The 22,819-nt window shown below is 34.2% G+C and overlaps 2 protein-coding genes across 3 annotated transcripts; one reads left to right on the forward strand and one right to left on the reverse strand.

Annotated features, from left to right (window-relative positions):
• The first annotated feature begins 2,287 nt into the window (after window positions 1–2,287).
• LOC107031513 (putative G3BP-like protein) lies at window positions 2,288–10,615 on the forward strand. Of its 2 annotated transcripts, none has more exons than XM_027911769.1 (10): window positions 2,288–2,516; window positions 2,679–2,762; window positions 2,898–3,035; window positions 4,546–4,834; window positions 4,921–5,147; window positions 5,406–5,580; window positions 5,680–5,801; window positions 5,906–5,971; window positions 8,874–8,940; window positions 10,014–10,615. In XM_027911769.1, the coding sequence occupies exons 2-10, from the start codon at window positions 2,703–2,705 to the stop codon at window positions 10,307–10,309; spliced, it is 1,440 nt and encodes a 479-aa protein (XP_027767570.1). In that variant the 5' UTR covers window positions 2,288–2,516; window positions 2,679–2,702; the 3' UTR covers window positions 10,310–10,615. The 2 variants fall into 2 exon arrangements, with proteins under 2 accessions (XP_027767570.1, XP_015088404.1); XM_015232918.2 differs by having other exon boundaries at window positions 2,289–2,516; window positions 4,912–5,147.
• A 792-nt stretch (window positions 10,616–11,407) lies between these two features.
• Window positions 11,408–21,558, reverse strand: LOC107029536 (galacturonosyltransferase 8). The gene is given in 6 exon segments (XM_015230971.2): window positions 11,408–20,001; window positions 20,289–20,515; window positions 20,518–20,610; window positions 20,613–20,946; window positions 20,948–21,172; window positions 21,249–21,558. Coding segments are annotated over 6 exon segments (1,152 nt in total). The 5' UTR covers window positions 21,501–21,558; the 3' UTR covers window positions 11,408–19,980.
• Between the last annotated feature and the right edge of the window lie 1,261 nt (window positions 21,559–22,819).

Consider the following 22,819-nt stretch of genomic DNA (forward strand, 5'->3'; position numbering starts at 1 on the left):
GTGGACTGTGACGGCCCGTCACACCTGTGACGGTCCGTCCTGCACCTCCGTCCTGACGGTCAGAGACTCGTTTCCCGTACCAATTTCTCAAGAGTTGAAGTGTTTTGCAACGGGAGCTTACGACGGCTCGTCGTGGATGTGACGGCACGTCCTGCAGGTCCGTCACAGATTACAGAGAGTCGATTTTCAGTACCCAATTTCAGAATTTCTAAGTATGCTGAAACGAGACCCTGCGACGGTCCGTCGTGCCTGTGACGTTCCGTCGTGGGGTCCGTTTCCTCAGCCAATTTTCCAGAAATAAAATCTGCTGCTCAAAACGACTAAACAGGTCGTTACACTATTGAAGTGATTGACGAAATGATTTCTATAAATGGTGTCTCATTGGAAAATACTGAAGGAGATAAACATGATGAACAAAATCAACCAATTAATGATGCACCTAAAGCAGATGTCTCTTCAAAGGTATCAACTGATCAAAGAAATAAAAAATCTAAATATAATCATTTAGAAGACATGGCTGATATGTTGAGAGGTGACATGGATAATTTGACTCATGTCATTAATCGACTTTCAACTATGCCACATATTTCTGAAAGCGAGACCTGACAAATAATAAAAGAGATGAATTGAGAATCTCATATGAACTCAAAGGTTTATAGATTTATTTATCAAGATGCAAATATGTGTCGCACATTGATGGGATATCCACCAGAAGAACACGAGTCTCTTCTATTGACCATGATGCTAGCACATCATTAAGTTTAGATTAATTTATTGAATTTTAAGTATTTTTGATTTTATAAACATATGAATATTTTAGTTTTGACAATTATATATTGTGCACTTTAAGTCGAATTATTTGAATTATTTTTTTTGTTATGAATATTTATAGCATATGTCATCGATATTATTATCAGTATAATCTAAGTTATGAATCAAGTGATATACATAATTATACATCTACATTATTGTAAGTTGATATGGATAATTGATTTAACAGTTTGTGAAGGAATTAAAATTTATAGTTAACGATCTAGAGTTACAATTGGTGAATGAATAAATAGATTAATTAGTTAATTTGTAAAAAGCAATATTTTCTCATCTTTTCATTATTTTTCAAAATTTCTTAATTAATATGGTACGTGATAATTTTTAGAATTGAATATAAAATTTTTAATTTTATCAACTTTTTAATTAATTCAATCTAGATACAAACGTGATAATAATGTTTGATAATATATAATTGATATAATTTTTTGTTATTTTCATATGACATAAAAGAATATGCATGATTGATGAATAATTTTGTTTATTTTATTAGTAATTATTGATAAATTTAGTATTTAAAATGATTAAGAACATTTTAGTAAATTTTTAAATTACAATACAGTCAAACCAAAGAACAAAAATGTTATTAAACAATAACAAACAATACAGTCCAAACGTTATCTACCATACGGTACAATACAATACTATACAATACAATACAGTACATTATGAAACAATGACTAACAATGATCCAAACAGAGTGTTAATTTCTCGAGGCATGGATTCCGTTAATATAAATCTAAGCTATTTGTATTTAGAAAAATGGACAAAGACCAAACTTGATAAGTTTTTGAAAATTTAAAGGAATAAAATCGATAAGTCTATTGTTAAGGGACTCTGATCGGTAAGTGTATATTTAAGGATCAAAGCCGATAAGTTTTTGAATAGTTAAAGGACTAAATCCATTAAGTGTATAGTTCAGAGACCATTTTGGACCTACTCCTATAGTTAAGGAATAATTTGTGTCATTTTTTCTCTTGATAAAACCAACTATAGAAATGGAAAAGTGATAATTAAGTAGGGGTATGCACTATTTGGATTAAATCGAAAAATCAAATCAAATACTTATTTGGATTGTTTTGATTTAATTTTAGATTTATAATTTACTTTGTTTGGTTTTGTGTTTTGGTTTCGGATTTAGAAAAATGAAAATTGAATTATATATATAAACATTTTTTTAAGTTGCAAAAATATAACTTTGTAATGTTTCCAATTATTGACATAACTGATTAACCGAATTGAAAAAAATCAGATCAAAAAAAGAAAAATCAAGCCAAATCAAATTTATTTTGGTTCGAATTAAATTACACCTCCCGAAAATTAAAAAATCCAAATCAAATATTATAAAATCAACCCGAATTTAAGAGCTTCAAAAAGTACTAGTACTCCAATCACAATAATTACAAAATCTAAAATCTAAAATAAAATAAAAATAAAAGAATAACAATTATTGTTAAAATTTAAAGTTGAATTCCATAAAACCCTTTTTCAATCTCTCTCAACAGTCGCGCTTCTTCACGATCCACCACTCGCTACCTACCAAAACCCTAAAATTCACACAAATCTCCATAGGCGAGAGAGTGTGTGTACGTATATGTGTGTCACTTTGTGTATCTGAGAGACTTGATTAAAGGAGAAGAAGCTTAGAGGGAAAGAGCATATTTCTCTCTCCTATTTTATTGCTCCTGGTACTTCAGATCACTCTAATGCTTCTTTTTTTCTGGTTTATTTTTTCAGTTTACGTGTTATTTTTTTTTTTGAATGCTGGTGCTGATGTATGGTGTTTAGAGAGACGGCTCTCGGTTTTTATGGATATTTTCCCTGATTTGTTAACTTTTGTAATTTTATAGTTTGTGACTTGAGATCGATCGGCGATGGCGGCGGCAGTGGCGGCGGCGGCGGCGGCGGCTCAACCACCTGTGTCTGCTCAAGTTGTGCGTGTTAATATCATTATCTACACTTTTTTTTTCTAACCGTAGTTTTAGTTTTAGTTGTTTTGTTTTTATTTTTGTGCTTACTTTTTCGCGGTATAGATGGATACTGAGTGAGTTGATTTTGTGCGATTGTAGGTGGGAAATGCATTTGTGCAGCAGTATTATCATATACTGCACCATTCACCAGGGCTGGTATTTAGGTTTTATCAGGATATAAGCAAGCTTGGTCGCCCTGAAGATGATGGCTCCATGAGCATTACGTCCACAATGCAAGTAAGCCCTGAACTGTTCTTTCCACCATGTGTTCTTCTTTTGTCCGCTTTCAGGAACTTGCAGGCTTTGTGTCTTAGCTATACTCCTTTATTTTCGTTTGGTATGACATTTTTTTTTGTATTTGGGAGGTCTTTTGTTAGTGATCACATTTTTTTTTGTATTTGGGAGGTCTATTTGTTCCAATAAAGGCAAAATTGCATTTTAATGCTTAGCTAACATGTTAGTTTGGTGTTAACAGTTCACAAAATTCAAAATTTTAAGTTAAAAACTTATCTGCTTATTAATTGAAACGTTTTTTTACAAATTATGTGGGGCGGGCTTATGCGGAGTGGGGCGGGTTGAAAACAACAGATCATGCTATGTGGGGCGGGGCGGGTTGGAGCTTTTGCGGTTGTGGAGCGTGGGGGGTTTAAATATATTTTTTCGAAATTTATGTTGGGCGTGGCTGTTGTGGGTTAGTGCTAAACAATCTTTTAATTTTCTGTTTACATGAATTCGGTATTAGCTTTTTACATGTTTTTACATTTGTCATAAAAAATGAAACTGATTGAATTTTTATGATTTTTTTGAATGGCCGAAAAACTAGAAAGAAGAAAAAAGGGATTTTGTTTAATACATCAAATGTAACTAAGTCAAAGTTACCAAAAAAAGTTATTTTTATGCTTAAAAGAAGAGATTATAAAGGCAAAACTGAATTTTAATGCTACGCTAACATGCTAATGTAGTGTTAACAGTTAACAAAATTCAAAATTTTAAGTTAAAAACTTATCCGCTTAATAATTGAAACGTCTTTTTACAAATTATGTGGGGTGGGTTTATGCAGGGTGGGGTGGATTGCAAACAACAAATCATGCGATGCGGGGCAGGTTGAAATCTTAGCGGCTTAAGAGAATTTGCCCTGCAACCGGCCCATCTCATTGCCATGCTTACTTTTTGTCTTTGCCACAGGCCTTCATATATTTTCGAAATATTTTTAGAACTTTAGTTATAAAATGTCTAACTTGCTATATTCTTTATACACGGTTGGAATTTGGACATTATATATAGATATTTTGAAAATAAGATATCGTGTCCTAATTAAGGCTGAACTTTGCATGGTTCACTGTATTTGCAACTTGTGTTATTATTTCCACTTGTCCTAGGAAAATACTGCAATGAAGACAGAAACAAAGCAGTTGTGATGCATGATCTTGTTGCTTTTTTTTTTGGTTTCATACTTCAATGGTTTTACACCTTGTCTTCGGTGTCCGGGCTTTATTAATAATTTTTTTTGATTAGCAAGAAATCCGGAGGGTCAGTTGGTGCATGTTTTTTGGGGTTTTGAAAATTTAATGGAGTGCTGATCTATTGCTTTTTCCAAGAGCTCAAAAATGGTTTAACCTAGTGACCTTGCTTTTAGTAATTAATTAAAGCAGTTTGCTCTTCTACCGTATCTTGTTTTTCCTAGTGAAGCGTCAAGTTGGCAGTACTAAATTCTCACATTTTGTCTTGTTTAATGGCCACCGTTTAGGCTATCAATGATAAGATACTGTCACTTAACTATGCGGACTTCAGAGCAGAGATTAAGTCTGTGGATTCCCAAGAGTCCTTCAATGGGGGAGTGCATGTCCTTGTTTCTGGATATTTGACTGGGAAAGACAACTTGATCCGAAATTTCTCTCAAACTTTCTTCCTGGCTCCGCAAGACCGAGGGTACTTTGTTTTGAATGATATGTTTCGATATGTGGAGATTGCCAATCAACAAGATGCTGTACAAGTTCCAGAAACTGATGTGTTGGCTCCTGTTACTCCAGAGCAAAGTAATTGAACAATTGATTAAATTTTGGTTTTTATAATGACCTTATTAGCAGCTGAACACTGACTTATTTGTTTGCAGTTGTTGCAGATCCCTCTCCAGCTCAGGAGAATCACATTTCTGATCAGAGCATACCATCTGCTGAGGAAGCTAATGGGGGAGAAGTTTACAATCCTCCCCAGAATGATAATGTGCCTGTTGTGGTAGAGGAAGTGCCAGTGGCTGAGGTTGTTGATGAAGTGCAAGGTGACTCGACAATGGTAGCTGAAACTAACATCATAATTGAAGAAGTTCCAAAGAAGTCTTATGCTTCAATTGTGAGTCACCATGGGAAAAGAAGATTTAGACGCATTTCATCTTAGTTTTACCTTTTAAGGGTTAATTTCCAATTTTCATTTGGTTGTGTAAATGTCGAAGCTTAACATTTAGGTGTGTCGCTCTAAGATTTTTGTGCTAGTGTTTGTTGAGCACAACTCAAATAATTTGCAGAGTCAATTTTTGTCTTTGGTGGTGACAATTTTAGGAAGGGCATCTTTGGAAGCTTCTGGTTGAACAGTTTGCAATGTAATTTTCAGGTCATGCATCTAAAGGAAAGTGCTGCAACTTTCTCCCCTCCTCCAGCGCCTGCTCCTAGGAAGATCGTGCCTAAGAATGTTGAGCATGTTAGACAACTACCAGCACCAGCACCAGCTGATAGCCCTGCTTTAAGCTCTGACTTTGTTGATAATGTGAATAACCAAGAGGGAGAAGGCATGGCACTGCTCCATAGTAGTTTTAAAATTTTTGCCTGTTGATTTGCTTCGTCGTATTTATTCTTATTGATATCCTTGCTGTAACTGCATCCAACAGCTGATGGTCACTCCATCTACATCAAAGGTCTACCTATGAGTGCCACCACCGCCATGCTAGAAGACGAGTTCAAGAAGTTTGGACCTATAAAGAATGGAGGCATTCAAGTCCGAAGTAACAGAGTATGTGTGCTTGCACTAATATTTTGGCTTTTTGGGCGATACATTTATCAGTTTATACTTGTTTCTGCGTATTTTTATAATAAGTTATTGTTGGTGGATGACAGCAACAGGGATTTTGTTTTGGCTTTGTGGAATTTGAGGTGGAAACTGCTGTGCAAAAAGCAATTGAGGTACTTTCCCTGATTTGTTATAAGTAACTTTCATGTGATTCTCCGCATAATGTTTTCCTTTATGGGTTGTAGTTTCTGAGAAAAGAAGTGGCTACTTGGATGGTATTTTCATTGCTTTAAGTGTTTCCGTGTATGTTTTAAGATGTTGTGCACATCGGTACATTGCTTTAAGTGTTTCCGTGTGTGTTATAAGATGTTGTGCACATTGGTACTGCCGATGGCTGTCAGCTTCCTGTAGCTAGGAATGTTGTAATTCCTGTTGTCTTTATGCATCTCTCTGTTCATATGTGGTGTTAGGTCATTACAGATACTTGGATCTTTTTCATTTTATTGCATTTCTCTAGTTGTATACGTGCCAAATTGTCAAATTTAGCTAGTTTTATCTAGCTGTCAATTTGTTTCTAAAAAGTGCACTGAGTGCAACATTTTGTGCTTGGCTAAATCGTTTGGGAAGGAAGTACTCTTGTTGGTAGTTTGAGTCTGGATAATTTTTTAAAATGTTTTTGAAGGATCAAATTGTGAAAAAAGATGCACTTAAGTTGTCACCTACTTATCAGTTAGCAAGGTGTCACAAAAATGGGTACATTTAGTTCAGTCAATAAATTAGTGTTATATTTTATTAAGATATGAGCATCATCTAAAAGATAAATATTACTTGAATTTTATCAAAAGATTAATATTTGATTAAATAAAATAATGCTTGCATATTATAATTTATAGTTTCTAATTTAGTTTGACAGCTCATGAATTTATCTTAATGGAATATACCTACCAAATAAGTAGAGAAACAAATCTTAACCATAACGAACTTCAAAACTACAAAAAAAAAAATCGGATTAAATAGTACTTTACTTAAGAATTCCACGAATTCAATATGGAGAAGATATTTTAGTCTTTTTTTAGACGAAAAATGTTGAACATGCTTTATTTAGTTTCATTGTATCATAAAAAAATCCTATAACTTTTCAATATAAAATAAATTTATGTAATAACAAGATGAAAATATTTTTCATTTCAAAGTAAATCAATATTTGCATTTTAGGACTAAAACATGCTTAATGCACTTTAAGCAATGTATGATCTGCTTATTTTACACTATTATTGACTATCCAATATAGAATTAAATAAATAAATAGAATGTAATTATAATTAACAAAAGAAATGTACTTTTGAGTTAGTTATTTTTGAGGGTCAAAGATTTCACCTTTTCAATTATAAAGAAGAACAGTTAGTTCTATAGAATAACATAAAAAGGAAGAGAAGTTACACTATTTTTAGTGATATCATGAATTTTGAGTGAATAAAAAGGTTAGATTCTTAACCCATTTGGCTAATTCATATTTTACCCCGCAATGTTTAAATATATAGAATGTAATTATAATTACAAAAAAGAAATGTACTTTTGAATTAGATATTTTTGAGGGTCAAAGACTTCACCTTTTCAATTATAAAGAAGAATAGTTTGTTCTATAGAATAACATAAAAAAGAAGAGTAGTTACACTATTTTTAGTGATATCATGAATTTTGAGTGAATAAATTTTTATGGGTCAAATATGGTTATCAACCCATATTTTATCCATGTGAAAAAAATCACTCACCGAACCCATTAAAATATGGGCGGGTCACCAAAATGTGGGCTCATTTTGCTGGACTAATCCAAATCAAACCTTGGACATCACCACAAATCATTTCATTAAATGTGAAGAGAAATTACATTAAGTTGTTTCTAATTATAGAAAGGTGACATTCTTTTAAGGACAGACTCAATAGGAAAAGGGGCCACAAATTTGGGACAAAGGGAATACTAATTAGTTTGGTAAATATGAACTTTTGATGTGAATATTCTTGATATGAGTAATTAATTTGTCATGAGCTGAAAAATCGTTGTTGCTTCTATTCGAAAACTCATTTTAGAGAATAAAGAGTTAACATTAACAGATAACAAAAAATTGTTAACCACTTGAAGTACTAAAAACATGTTGAGAACTTACGACTCCAGTTTTCAGAAAATATATAAAATATAAAAGAAAAGAAATGTTGCAACTTGGTTTGCTTGTATTTATGCTCATGCATAATTTCTACTATTAGACCACTCATGTTCTTTGATGAAATACTCTTGTTTATATTTACACTCATGAAGTGCAGTTTTACATGTTAAAAAATAAAAACCAATGGACATGCATCGGTTTTCATAAAATAAAATAAAAAACCATTGGTGTACCATCGGTTTTCTTTTTAAAAACTATGAAGAACAATCATAATCATTTTTAAAAACCATTGGTGTACCGTCTGTTCTTTAAAAAAAGATTTTTTAAAAATTCATTGACAAAACCAAAGGAGTCCATCGTTTTTGAAGTAGTGTTGGTTCTGCCAATAAATTTAATGTTCTATTTCGTCACCAAAAGCTGGGCCAAACCTCTTTTATCCTCTAAAATAAGCGCCGTTTAAAAGCACTTGACTGTTCAAAAGGCTGGCCAATGAAAGCTATAAAAGGCTCTTACCAACTGTTTATGGGTCCATCTAATAGAAAACCTAAATTTATTGTAGAATATAGTTGCAACAGACCATGTTATCAACTCCAGTATTATATTAACTCTATTGGAGGGGATGTATGTGTATCTGATGGAAGTTGGGACTGCTAAAGAGTTGTTGCTAATTTTGCATTGCTAAGTTGAAAGTAGACTGAATAGCCTGATTGACATCTCTACCTGTTCGGTTTGAAGTCCCATTATCTTGCTAAACAACGTTTCAACTAAATACCTGAACTCGATCAAAATAGTAATTTTCTATTAAAATTGCAGCACTTATACAGGTATATACCTTTGCTGTGTGATGCTTGTTTTTTCTGAATCGTTTCAGGTTTTTTGGCATTTCTGATTACTTTTTTTGTCTCTGTATCAGGCTTCTCCAATTTTAATTGGTGGACGCCAAGCTGCCGTTGAAGAGAAGAAGTCCACCAGTTCTCGAGGCAAGTTCATTTACTTTCCAATGGTAGTAATGAATAATGATGACAGCAATGTAATTGAAAAAAAAAATTATCAAGTGAAAAGGGGCAAATATACCCCTCAACTATGTGATTTAGAGCAGATATATCCTTTGTTAGATTGGTGGTGCATAATATATCCTGTTGTCTAACAAATAATGGTGCTCATTTAGCTTTTTCATTAACAGGCCTATATTTACTGAAATTTTAAAAAGATCTTTAAAATGATCTTTTAATTTAAAAAAATGTCACGTGACTTGAAAGAATTACCTCACACATTCATGGAAAAAAAAACTCAAATCCCTCTTCTACTCGGACATAAAATGGGCTTGGATAGGATCTGGGTAAAAAAGTTCTTTTTTTTTTTTGCAGTTACAGAGAAAAAGTTATTGTTTTTTTTAGTTGGGTTAGGTCTGGGTGAGTGGGAATTGGTAAAAAATGAGTGATGTTGTTTTGTTAACTCACATGACATTTGGATTTTTCTAGTTTAGTCCGTCAACGGAAGGGGTAAATATGTACCGTTTGTTAGGCAGGGTTTATATGCACCACTATTTGCCCCCTTCCCCAACTAAGAAGATATCAATTATAAATGGCTGTGGAGAGTATATTTCTAGTGTTTCTTTTCTCGTATAGGTAAATAGAGTGACGTTCCACTTGCTGGGTAAGCATTCTATATATCAATATACTGAAATTGTAAATTGAATGTGCCTTGAGATAGTATTATGTTCACGAAGAGTAACAGGAGGTTTGAAGCCATAAATCTTAGTGGGGTTATGCCCTATCTCAATTAGAATATACAAGAAGATTGCTTGAAAATTTTGCCTTTAATAACTGGGAAGTATTGCTGATAGGGTTTAGCATGTTGCATAACTTGGTACTTCTCCTTCCTGACAAGTCTCTTAAAATAGATTTGTGGGTTTTTCATGAATTTTTGTAGGCACCTATATTCCAATAATTTTTGTATTGATTTTATCCCTAGAACTGCTTTGTATCTTGTGATAATTCGTTGAAGACATGTATGTCAATAGTTGAAATGAATTATCTTCCCTCTGTTTCAGGTAACACTAGGGGTAGATATCCATCTGGAAGGGGTAATGGAGTCAGAAATGATGGAGTACGTGGGCGAGGAAACTATGGAGGCAGTGGGAGGGGCTATAATCGTGGTGATTTCAATGGAAGAAGTGAGTTCAACAACAGAGGTGGCAATCGCGGAGGGTCATCCAATCGTGGAGGTGGTGATGGCTTTCAGCGAAGTGACAACATGGGAGGCAACAACTGGCGAATGAATCGTGGTGGTGGAATGGCAAATGGAACTGCCAAGAATATGACACCACGGATTTCTGCTACAGCTTGAGAAGCTGTTTTTGGCAAATAAGTGAAGCTAATTTAGTAATTCTTTTTTGATTTGAAATGGTTGGATGTCCGCAGGTAGAGAGTTGTCTTGAGCTGTTTTTCATAAGAGCTCTTACTGCATACTTGTTCATTTTTCTTTTCCCTAATTTTTGCCGTTTAATTGGTGTAAAGGTTGGATAGAAATTGAGTTTTAAGTAGCTTCTGTTTTGTAGCATATTGTTATCTTATCCCCTAGGTAGAGATTGATTATCCACTCATTTTGTAAGCCACGTTGTATTTGTTAAATTCTTTTTGGTCTCTTGCTGATCCCCCTTTAGTTTTTTCTGCGCTTAACCATATGTACAGCTGTGAAATGTTGTTACATTCTCCTCCTTTTGAGAGTATAAATACATGAATTATGTTAGATTTTCTTAAGCTAAACTATTTCCTTTGATTTTCTTAAGCTAAACTATTTCATTTTAAAAGTTCAAGTATGTATTTTGGGTGGTTATTAAGTATCATCTTTCTTATTTAAATGACTGCTACCACAAGTTTTAATTACATCATGCTGTGAACATATGAAAAAACGTAGGGTCGTAAATTGATCGCGTCCAATTCTACACCTCAAATAAAATGCAGTATGGATGAAGCAATAATAAGGATTGATACCATGAGAGATTCCCGTATCCAGATCAATACATGTTGAGATTGATAAGGATTGATACCATGAATTTATGACTTTTCTAAGCTTATCTTCAAATAAAAGAGTGATTGAGCAACTAATTTTAAAACTAGATTATTGTGAATGCAAGAGAATGTCTTGTTCTTCATTTTTAAAGGAGATCAGATGTAAGAAAATATGACTTGTTTTTTTCATTTTTAAAAGGGATCAGAGTTATAGTGTTAATATGACACATCTATTAATGAAAAATGAATATAAGAGTCTTGCTTACATGCAAGACACTGATGATTATAATTCAATAGAAAGCTACTTACTGGATTTTTTCAACTCTAGCAAAGTTAATGTGTGAGTTTGGATTGCTTAGATGGTCATTCAACTTGAGGTAATAGGTCATCAAAGTTATTTATTTTCTTTCAAAAGTCAATTCACTTGGCCTGATTTGTTTCAACTTTCAATGGTCATCTTCACTAAATTTTGTATTACATGATGAATTCCATAGCGGGACAAATTTAATTTAAAGAAAAAAATGTTACAACACCAATTAAGAATCTGGCATGGGATCTCAAGAACACTTCAAAACAGAACATGAAGAGATCCAAAAAATCAAGAGAAGAGACCCAAACAAGCAAAAGTAACTGTCTATGGAACCACAGAGGATCCTAGTTACAAGTAGATCCAATAGCATAAAGGATCTTCTGTTGGGAAATTGCATCCTGGTCCTTGGTGAACGGCAGTGTATAATGCAGACATCACAGCCCAATTGCTTGCCACACAAGCCATAATCACATTTCAATCCTTTTACAAGGGTTATATCCTCACCATCTTGTTGGTACGTCAACTATTCCACCCTGTTCTGCTACCTCCTGCCAACACAGTTATATGGACCTATGCAAATCAAGATTTAGCCAGATGGGAAGGTAATACCTTGTCTCTGCTGAGTTTGAGCCCTTCTCGTTTTGCAAATGAACAAAGTAAAGGTTGGATTCATAGGAATGATCACTTACCAGAATTTCAGAGGGAGGTTTGTCTATTCCTTGCATATTTTGGAATAGTAGTACCTTTTGAGTGGTAGTTCATAACATAAAACAATGTCATTAGCAGACACGACACACTCAGTCCAGTGTTATAACCTCATTAATGTGCAGTTAGAATATACCTTTCATTGACAAAGTAAATGAATGTGTTCATAGGAACAGATACTCACTTCCCAGAATTTCAGAGGGAGGTTTGTCTATTTTTAGAAGTACTCCCTCCGTCCCAATTTATATGGTGTACTTTAGTTTGACACAGAATTTAAGAAGAAAGATAAGACTTTTAAAGACTTATGGTCTAAAACAAGTCATAGATGTGTACGTGACTATAAATCATTTTATTGAAGTTAAAATGAACGTTTAAAGTCAAATTGTTACTCCCTCAATCCCAATTTTTGAGACATTATGACTCATTTTCTTTTTTACTAAATTCAAATTTCTATATATAGTAACAATTTAACTTTAAAATATCTATTTTACCCTTAATACAATGATTTATAGTCACACAAACATCTATAATTTACTTTAAACCACAAGATTCAAAAGCTTTTGTTTCTTAAACTTCGTGTCAGATCAAACAACATCAATTTGGCAAGTACTAAATATAGAATTGTGGTCAATTCTTTTTGGGACGAATTAAAAAAGAAAGTGAGTCTTATAAAGTGGAACATATGGAGTAGTACCTTTTGAGTGGTTGTTCATAACATAAAACAGTGTCACTAGCAAACACAACACACTCATGTCAGTCTTATAAACCCATAAATGTGCATTGTATTTCTGTTCTTTTTTTTTGTCTGTTTTAGTTTTCAATTGTGAATTTCCTAGCATGTGGTTGTTGGTAGACTTGGTTCCTAATTATTAGGAAGATCCTATTTTTGAACTACTGCCTGCAGATTGTTTGGATTTCCTTCTATTTAAATATCTCTTCTTTCTGCTTGATAAAAGTATGCTCTTTTTCTTCTTTATCATATGTTTTCAAATTGGTATCAGAGCTCTCTTCTTAAGAGACCCATGAGCGACTTGTGAGTGTAGTCTGAGTAAACCATCAACAAAGTCTGTCCCTACTTGTTGCCCCGAGAACAATTGATTCTTATGCTATTTCTCCACCCGTGTTTGATGGAGATAACTACTAGGTATGAGCTATCAAGATGCAAACTCACGTGGAGACATGTGATCTTTAGGAAGCAGTAGAGGAGGATTACGAAATTCCTGCTTTACCAGGCAATCCAACAATGGCGCAAATCAAGTTTCACAAGGAAAGGAAGACAAGAAATCCAAGGCGAACTCTTCCTTATCTGCTGCACTTTCGCCTACATTTTTTTCCAGAATCATGACATTGGAATCGGCAAAAGCAATTTGGGATTTTCTAAAAGAAGAATAACAAGGAGATGAGCAAATCAAAGGTATGAAAACTATGAATCTTATTAGAGAAATTAAGTACAAAGAACGAAAGATTCTGAAACTGCCAAAGAATACTCAGATAGGCTTCTTAGCATTGTGAACAAGGCAAGAATGTTGGGCAATAAGCTTCCTGATATCAAAGTTGTTGAGAAAATTCTTGTTACATTACCTGAAAAGTTTGAACTAACCATTGCTTCCTTAGAAAATACTAAGGATCTGTCATTGATCACTTTGGCAGAATTGCTAAATGCATTGCAGGCACAAGAACAAAAGAAGGTTAATGAGACAAGAAGGATAGAAGGTGCATTTCAGGCCAAGTTGCAGAACTATCCGGGAAACAAATACAAAAAAACAGGGAAGAAGAACTATGTTGAAAATAATCAGGTTCCCGTTGGTAATGGAAGCAACCTCAATTCGGGTAGCAACAAAGGAGACGAATTTCCTTCGTGTCAATAATGCGGAAGGAAGAATCATCCTCACTTCAAATGATGGAGAAAGTCAAATATGAGATGCCAGAGATGTCAAGAACGTGGGCATGCTAAGATCATTTGCAAGGAAAAAGGATAGCTGCAACAAGGAGAAGCTCAAGTTACAAATCAGCATGAGGAAGAACAATTCTTTGTTCAATCATGTTTTGCATCTAGTATTTCAAGTGATTGTTGGCTAATTGATAGTGGTTGTACAAACCACATGACTAGTGATGAAACACTTTTCAAAAGGCTTGATAGAACAACATCAAGAGTCAGGATTGGAAATGGAGAATACCTTCCTGCAAAAGGGGAGGGGACTCTAGTTATTGAGAGTTATACATGTACAAAACTTATTTTTGAAGTTTTGTTTGTTCCCGAACTTGATAAGAATTTATTAAGTGCTGGACAGTTGCTTGAAAATAGATTCAAATTATTTTTTGAAGCTAAGGCATTCTTGATCATTGATCCAAGTGGCCAGGAACCATTTAGAATTAAAAATGCAGTATAAAAGCTTTTCGTTGAATCCAATGGAGGAAGAACAAATAGCTTTTCCCAGTAAGTCCACTGTTACAGAAACATGGCACAAATAGTTGGGTCACTTCTATCACAGGGCGATTTTGTATATGCAGAGAAAAAGGTTGGCAAAAGGTTTACCTTCACTTGAAGATAAACTTCTAAGTTGTGAGGCATGTCAATTTGGTAAGCACACAAGATTGTCATTCCCAAAATCAACTTGGAGAGTGACTCAAAAATTGCTGATGATTCATACAGATCTTGGAGGCTCCCAAAGAACATCATTGAAACGATGCAGGTAGTACATAATTTTAATTGACGATCTAACAAGGATGTGTTGGATATACTTCATAAGATTCAAATCGGAGGTTGCTGAAATATTTTGGAAATTCAAAGCCTTGGTAGAAAATCAAAGCGGTTGCAACCTTGACACAATCAGGCTTCTTTTGGCAATTGCAGGATAAAAGGGTTGGGAAATCTACCAACTAGATGTTAAAAAACAGGAAGAAATCTATGTTGAGCAACTTTGTTGCAGAAGGACAAGAAGATAAAGTCTACTTGCTCAAAAAGGCCCTCTACAAATTAAAGCAAGTTCCAAGGGTTTGGTATAGTAGAATCGATGATCATCTTTCTTACTTAGGTTTTGAAGAAAGCTTAAGTGCTTCAACTCTTTACATAAAGCATTTTTAACACTGACATCATTATAATTTCTTTGTATGTTGATGATCTTTTAGTAAGAGGAGTAATGTTGTGCTCATAGAAGAGTTGAAAAAGGAGATGATGAAAGTCTTTGAAATGACGGATCTCGGAGAGATGGCTTTCTTTCTTGGAATGGAGGTTAAACAAATCCAAGATGAAATATTCATTTGACAGAAGAAGTATGCAAAAGAAATTATAAGGAAATTTAGAGTGAATGGTCGCAAAAGTATGAGTACGCTCAAAAGTAGAAGCTGATGAAGGACGATGGTGTTGAATGAGTACAAAAAAGGAAGCTACAGAAGCTTGATAGGCTGTTTGATGTATCTTACAGCAACAAGGCCGTATGTTGTAAGTGTACTATCTCGCTTCTTGAATGCTCCTAGTGAATTGCATATGCAAGTTGCAAAAAGAGTACTCAAATATGTCAAAGGCACAATGGACTATGGAGTCAAATTTAGCAAGTGCTAGGATATCAAGCTTCAAGGTTTTTCTGACAGTGATTGGGGTGGTTCTGCTGAAGATAAAAGTACTTCAGGCATCTGTTGGCGCTGGATGTTTTTCTTTGTGTTAAAAAACATGAGTTTGTTGCTCAATCAACTGCAGAGGTAGAACTCATTGCTGCTACAGCTGCAGTCAATCAAGGTTTATGGATAAAGAAAATCTTTTGCGATCTTAGGTTGGAGATGAAGGAAAGCACTGAGATATTTGTGGACAATCAAGCTGCCATTGCTATTTCTCACAATCTAGTTTTTCATAGAGACAAAGCATTTCGATGTGAAGCTATATTTTCTTAGAGAAGTGCAGAAGGATGGTTTAGTGAATCTAGAGCTAAAGAGCAGCTAGCTGATATTTTCACAAAAGCTCTTCCAGCAAGCAAATTTGAGTTCTTGAGAAAAGAACTTGGAATTTGCAGCTCTTGATGCAACGAGGAGTGTTGAAAGCTGCCTCATGAGCTTTTAATTCAGGTTGAGTTGGCATGATGAATAGCTGTTGATGTTGTTTTTTGTTTTCAGAAGATGGAATTTTTCTGTTTTAGTTTTCAGTTGTGAGTTCTTAGTCTTTAGGCTTGTAGTTGTTGGTAGACTTAGTTCCTAGTTATTAAAAAGATTCCATTTTTGAACTAATAATGCAGATTGTTAGAATTTCCTTCTATTTAAATATCTCTTTGTTTAGGTTAATAAAGTTATGATCTTTTTCTTCTTCTATGTTTTCTTTATCTGTAAACACCAACATCAACCCATTTCATATGTAGACCAAATTAAGTCATGAGAAATCTTGACAAAATATTTTAAAGATTTTAAATTTTTTTATAGGTCATATATAGACATAATAAAGAAAACTTTCTTAAGGTACTTACAGGTTTTACAAGAACAAATAATACAATTAAAACTTAGTAAGAATTGGGCAGGTCGGATTATGACTCATTACCTGACCCATTTTGACCCAACCCATTTTAGTCCAAGCTAATTTTTTGCTTGGTTGGATTGGGTCTTGACCCGTTTTGACAGCCTCAAATTTAACCCAACCCGTCCAATTGTCATCCTTAATATAACACACACAGCACACTGCACTCTTACGCTAGACCAAAGCCCTGGGGCTAATTGTGTAAGTAGCGGCATCAAGTTGTGCCAGGGCAGACAATTATTTGGGTGACTGTACTAATGAGTTGCTTCATTAGCATGACACATAACACAATTCACTTTAGTTTCTTTAGGACTACAAAAACCAAGGAATTTGATTCTGTTATATCAGTTAACAAGGAGAGTCACATGTAGATATCAGATAGCTGAATGTCTATCATCAACCTGAATGAAGTAGCCTAACTTATCTAACCCAGTCATGTTTACCATAATTTATCTGGACAGAACAAATTCTGCAATTGTTGGTCATCCCTTTTCCCCATAAAGTTTGAAGAAGGGTGTGATGTGCAGAGCCTTAAGTCATCTGACATCAATAGGTGGAGAATTGCTTTTAATGTCTACACTTATCTTAGCATTTTGAATTCAACCAACCTGCAAAAACTTGCATCCCAGCTTCAGTGCAATTTGGAAGGAGAATCTTGATGATGATTACATAAAAGGCAGTAAATGGAAATGTTCATTACCTATGAGAAAAAGTTTCAAGAATGAAATACACATGGGCCTTCCATTCAAAAATATATAATTACTAGGTGTAATTATATATTTTTGAAAGAAAAGACCATGCATACTGCTATCATGAAAATTATACTTTTTCTAGCATAGGCAAGCAAGCGTTTGCTCAAGATTCACACTCCCAAAATCGAAATTGATCTTGCAATTATTCTTCAGGTTGGGGTGGTAGTTTTTTAATACAAGAAAATCATTGTGCGTCCTTAGAGTACAAGAATATAAGATGGATAAGGAACAAAACAAAAATTTATAGGCACCATGCAAAGTTGGCCTTCCATTCCATGTTTGGACTACACAGCCAAATTCTAGTTATTATTCATCTAATTTCTGCAGTGCAAACTTCATTCACCAGAATTTCTTCTGAACCAGTATATCTGATATGAGAACCCTACTCATCAATTAATTCTACAAAATCTCCGATTACCAATGGAGTCGAGAAAAAAATAGCTTATATCTATGCTAATCTAATGTAGCAGCATTGCCAGACAACTGAAGCCTGAGAAAAAGGTAATGTAGCGCGCGCTTTTTTAAAAAAAAACGACATTTAGTATAAAAATAAAAAAATATTAAATAACTAAATAGAGGTAATATAGTCTTAGATTAAAAGAAAATAGATAGTCAATAAAATACTCATAAGTCATAACATATAAAGCAAAAAATCAAAAATATAATTAAATCACAAAGACTCAAACTCCTATTCTTCAACAAGATCCTCAAACTCTTCAAGTGCCATAACCAAGGGTTATAATTGGTAATCATCTTCTTCATCATCAGAAGTGTCAAAAAAAAAAAAGAGCTGCTAGCATACACACTGATCACAAAATAAAAACGAAAAAAAAAGCAAAAGAATTGAAAAAAAACAGAGGAGGCAGTCAGTAATTGTGAACAGAAACAGAGCAGATCGCAGCAGAGATGAAGAGAAGAAGAGAAGAACAAGAAAAAACTACAGCAGTCGCATCGTGAAGAGAAAAGAAACTCACAGAGATGAAGCAAAGGCGAAGATTATATATTTCAGGAGAAAAGGAACTCACAGAGATGAACTATTAACCTGCAATCCGGTCGAGGTATGAAGAGAGACACAGTCTCATTCGTGGTCGTTAAGAGAGAAGAAGCGAAAGAAGAGTCGTGAAAGAAAAATTAACTTACATTGTATATTTCAGATTTTTTTTTAAAAAAAACCTAATTTTTTTTTAAAAAAAAAAACTAATTGTCGCTTTTTTAATAAAAGCGCGCTTTATTGCGCTTTTGCCTTAGTGTCGCTTCTAGCTTCTTTATCTGAAGCGAGCGCCTTTTTCAGATCGCCTCAGGAAAAAGAAGCGCACTGGTGTCGCCTCGCTTTGAAGCGCGCTTTTCACAACACTGCTCTCACTCCAATCTCAAATACCGCGCTTCGTGTCAGTGGCAGGATGTGAACTCGTGATCTGCTCCCAATCAACATATAACCAACCCATGCCCTTTAGTCTTGTGATGATAAACTTGTCATGTGGAAAGTTGGAATTAAAGAGTTGCTAAAAAGATAAAGATGCATTCTTTCTTAAACGGATTCCAAAGAAAAGTAGGACAAATTAATTGAAACGGGGTAGTATAAAACATAGATATTTATTATTTATTTTTTGATAAAGCAAACACACTTACAATTTGCTAAGGTTACCATACTGTTATATGATGTTATGAGAAAGGGAGTTTCAACAGCATGATTAGAGTGAAACCAGCACCAATCAAAATTTATATGTTCATGAGATAGCCAACACCAGAGGCTACTAAGAATGTCCCCCAAACAACATGCCTATCTTTTTTCCTCAAATATGTGCTTGGCAAGGATTGACGATAGAAGGGAAGTAGGTAGATTGTCATATGAAACTATAATTATTATGCAATGCAAACTTGAAAATGTGCTTGGGAGGGATTGAAATAAAAGAAAAGGGAGAAACCACCTCTTGAATCGCCGTATGAGACTTATAAATTATTATGCAATGAACTCTTGACATGTGCTTGGATTTGACCTTTTCTCAAAAACAAAGCTTGGCATGTTCTTGGGAAGGATTGACAATAAAAGAAAAGGTAGAGATCACTTCTTTAATTGCCATGTCAAACTATATATTTTTATGCAAAGAAAACTTGAAGGGCCCATATTCAAAAATCAAATGGTAGCAAGGATACATGAAGGACAATTAAATAGCAGACAAGATGTTACCTAGTCACAAATTTCCAGATAAGAGTTGCTTAATCCTCAAAATATATTAAGCCCTAAAAATTGACAGGATACACTGACAAAAACTTCAAACTTAAGAGATCAGTTGAAATAATTTTCCCAGCTGCTAAGAATGGTAAAAAATTACGAACAATTGAAAACTGAAAGACTGAATTGACATAGAAAAAGAAAAATGCTAAAACTAAGGTAGACGTAATAGTAAGTTTAAAATTGAATACTTACTTCACGTGTGAGGGAGAAGTGTCAAGCCAAACAGGAGATGCTCGTAGGACTAGCTTGTTAACTCCATCAAGCATATGTTCAACCATCACCAAACTTGAAATTACATACCTGCACATGCTCATTTCTTTATCAACATACTTCGACCAAAGAGGCCGAAATTTGTTAATTGCATTATCGAGCCATGGTCTCATATTCCCATTGAAATGGACCACAGAGACATTGTCGATATCATTCATGCTGACGCTTGGATTAAAGTGAGGGTCCAGTACATGCCAAGACTTATCAAGTACCTTTGTTGTGGAGTAAAATGTGATCAAACCTGGAGGCCATGTTCCTAATCTCCATAATGTCCGATTTTCAATATGCAAAATATTAGCAGCTCTATTAGTCAGAATGAATAAACTTGCAGTTAAAAGTGGTCCTGGAAAAAGCTAATTAAACCCAGTTAAGAAATAGGACAATGTGACTTTTAGCAATACAAAACCTAGAGTGTAATATCACACACTCTATGGAGAAGCAGAAGACATCTGCAAGCATATATGGGGGAGATCTATTTGCTTAATACAGAACACTATGACATCAACTAATCTAGAAACTTCAAAGAAGCTAACTGCATCTCACCATGTTCTGCCAGTAATGGTATTCTTCAGTGGACTTCTCCCTCCTCCAAGCATTAAAGTCAAAGAAGTTCATTCCAAAAGCCCATGCACATGCTTTGGGGTTAAACTTGTTTTTAATCAATGGATGTGAGAAATCCATCAATTGTCGATATCGATAGAATGAACCAAAACATGTCTCTGCAGCTGCATTCACCTTACCATCCATATCTATTTTCCAGAGGCCTGTCACTGAACAACTACATCATCGTCCAAGAACAAAATCCTGTGCAGCTTGGGATACATTTCGGGCAAATAGAACATAAGGTGGTTCATTGTTGACAGATTGAGTTCCTAAATTTCATATTATCCTTGGTTGCATGCATCATTTCAAATTCAAGTTGCTTAAGTACTGGGACATAAGAGGAGTTGAAGAACTTAAAATCTTCAACAACCTTCACTTCAATGAGAGCTCCACTGTAATCTTTCATCTTGAACATAACTTGCATAGCCCAAAAGTTCACTTTATCAGTCACAATATGAAAGAAGTGTTGTGATGGATTTTTCGAATTCTTTACAGCTGAATTCACAACAACTGAAGCAGCAAGCACATTATGAGAGAAAACTGCATAATGATAAAGCTTAGGATCCTCAAACTCCAGTGGAGTAGGTTTCCCATCATCTATATATGTATTTCTTCGAATGTGCAATGCGTTCTTCCATCAACCTCATTGACAAACAATGCATGCTCTCTGGAATAGTCTTTGCAGCTATCCAAGCACCTTGCTTACTTGCCTGGGTTAATTGCTCCTTCAGTGCAAAAACAGTGTCTTTAACCCTTGAGCTAAAAGGATTCGATTTTAAGCCTAGAATGGAACTATTATTAGATCGAACTCGGTACAAATCACCCTATTTAAACAAAAAAACATGGAATTAATACAAAAAAAAAGGCATAGAAGATTGAACAGCGAAGGATAGGACTTACTAGACGATGATGAGAACTATTGCAGGAGGAGACGTAGAGAGATGTTAAAAGGGAAAAGGCAACCGCGACAAAAATGGTGAAGAATCTAAAGGTAATAAAGTGCTTTAATGGCCGATTCTCCGAATGGAGCTCTGAAGATCCATCGAAACTGGCCGGAGTGGAACAGTTCTGAGAAGCACCGAAACTGACAGGGGAAATGCAACAATAAGAGAGTGGATTCCGCAGCAGTCGGACCACATTATTGTTATTCATTTCATTTACTTGTTAATTCTTGTGTTTATCCACTCATATCTAGTTTTCTACCTATCTTCATGGAAAATACATAAAAATCCTTTAATACTTGGTGTTTTAAATACCCCTTAACCCGTTACATCATACTCACGAGAGTATTTTTTATTAAACACTTTTTAAGATTAATTATATTAATTAATTTATTTATAAATGCATATCTCCATCCACTCTCTTTCTTCTTTGTTTGTTGTTCACCATTCAACCTTCAATACTTATTTTTCTTCCCTATTCAACAATTCTTTTAAATAATTAGAATGAAAAAATTTACTATAATATTCATATTATCTATTTCGAATCCACCCCACGAATTTACCCTCTTGGAGAACAAACTTTTTTGAAAGTCAAAGTTTTTCTTGACAACCCTAATAAGAAATGAACATTGCATAAGAAAGTTGATAAAAAGATATAAATTCTATGAGAAATATTTGAATAAATCTAGAAATCAAAATGGGTAACTCAAAATTCAAGAAAATTTACTTTACAAAATCGACATCAATAATATAGAGCAAAATCAACGTCAATAAAATGACTTTGGTATTGAATTTTACGATTTAGTAAAGAAATAGTAAAATGAAAATAGTTTTTTTTTCAATGGAGAAAAAAGTGTATTGAGGAATACAAACAAAATGAAAAGAAAAAAATTAAAGAAATTAAAAGGAGAACCACTAATTCTATATACCTCTAAATAAAAAAATTACATATTTTTAGAGAGTTAATATATCAAGAAAAAATATTAATTATATATGGGATAATGCACAAGTACCCCCTCAAACTATGCCCGAAATTCCAGAGACACACTTATACTATACTAAGGTCTTATTACCCCTCTGAACTTATTATTAATAATTTTCTACCCCTTTTTGGCCTACGTGACACTATCTTGTGGGTCTAATGCTGATTGACTTTTTCTTTCAAGCTAGTGCCACGTAGACCGAAAAGGGGTAGAAAATTACGTATAAAGTAAGTTCAGGGGTAATATAAACTTAGTATAATATAAGTGTCTCTGGGAATTCGGGCATATGTAAAGGGGATACTTATGCATTTTTTCATTATATATTGACCAATAAAAAAAGGCCATATGTAGGACTTTAAAAACATTTAGTTTTTCACGTGCTTCAAGGAGAGTACACTCACTCTCCCTGCCACGTCATTCCTTAGGAGGTGTTTAAATCACTTGAAAAATGTTAAGGGATATTTAAACGCTTGTGTAGTTTAAGGATTAAAGTAAGTTTCGCTGTCAAATTTGATATATATATATATATATATATATATATATATAT

Source organism: Solanum pennellii, chromosome 9 (genome assembly GCF_001406875.1).
Source record: "Solanum pennellii chromosome 9, SPENNV200".
NCBI lineage: Eukaryota > Viridiplantae > Streptophyta > Magnoliopsida > Solanales > Solanaceae > Solanum > Solanum pennellii.

Bases quoted from the DNA above. Each gene is read 5' to 3' on its own strand.
- LOC107031513 (XM_015232918.2), top strand. From the start codon at position 2,703: ATGGCGGCGGCAGTGGCGGCGGCGGCGGCGGCGGCTCAACCACCTGTG. The intron at 4,835-4,911 runs GTAATTGAACAA...ATTTGTTTGCAG, and splicing joins TCCTGTTACTCCAGAGCAAA to TTGTTGCAGATCCCTCTCCA. The intron at 8,941-10,013 runs GCAAGTTCATTT...CCTCTGTTTCAG, and splicing joins GAAGTCCACCAGTTCTCGAG to GTAACACTAGGGGTAGATAT.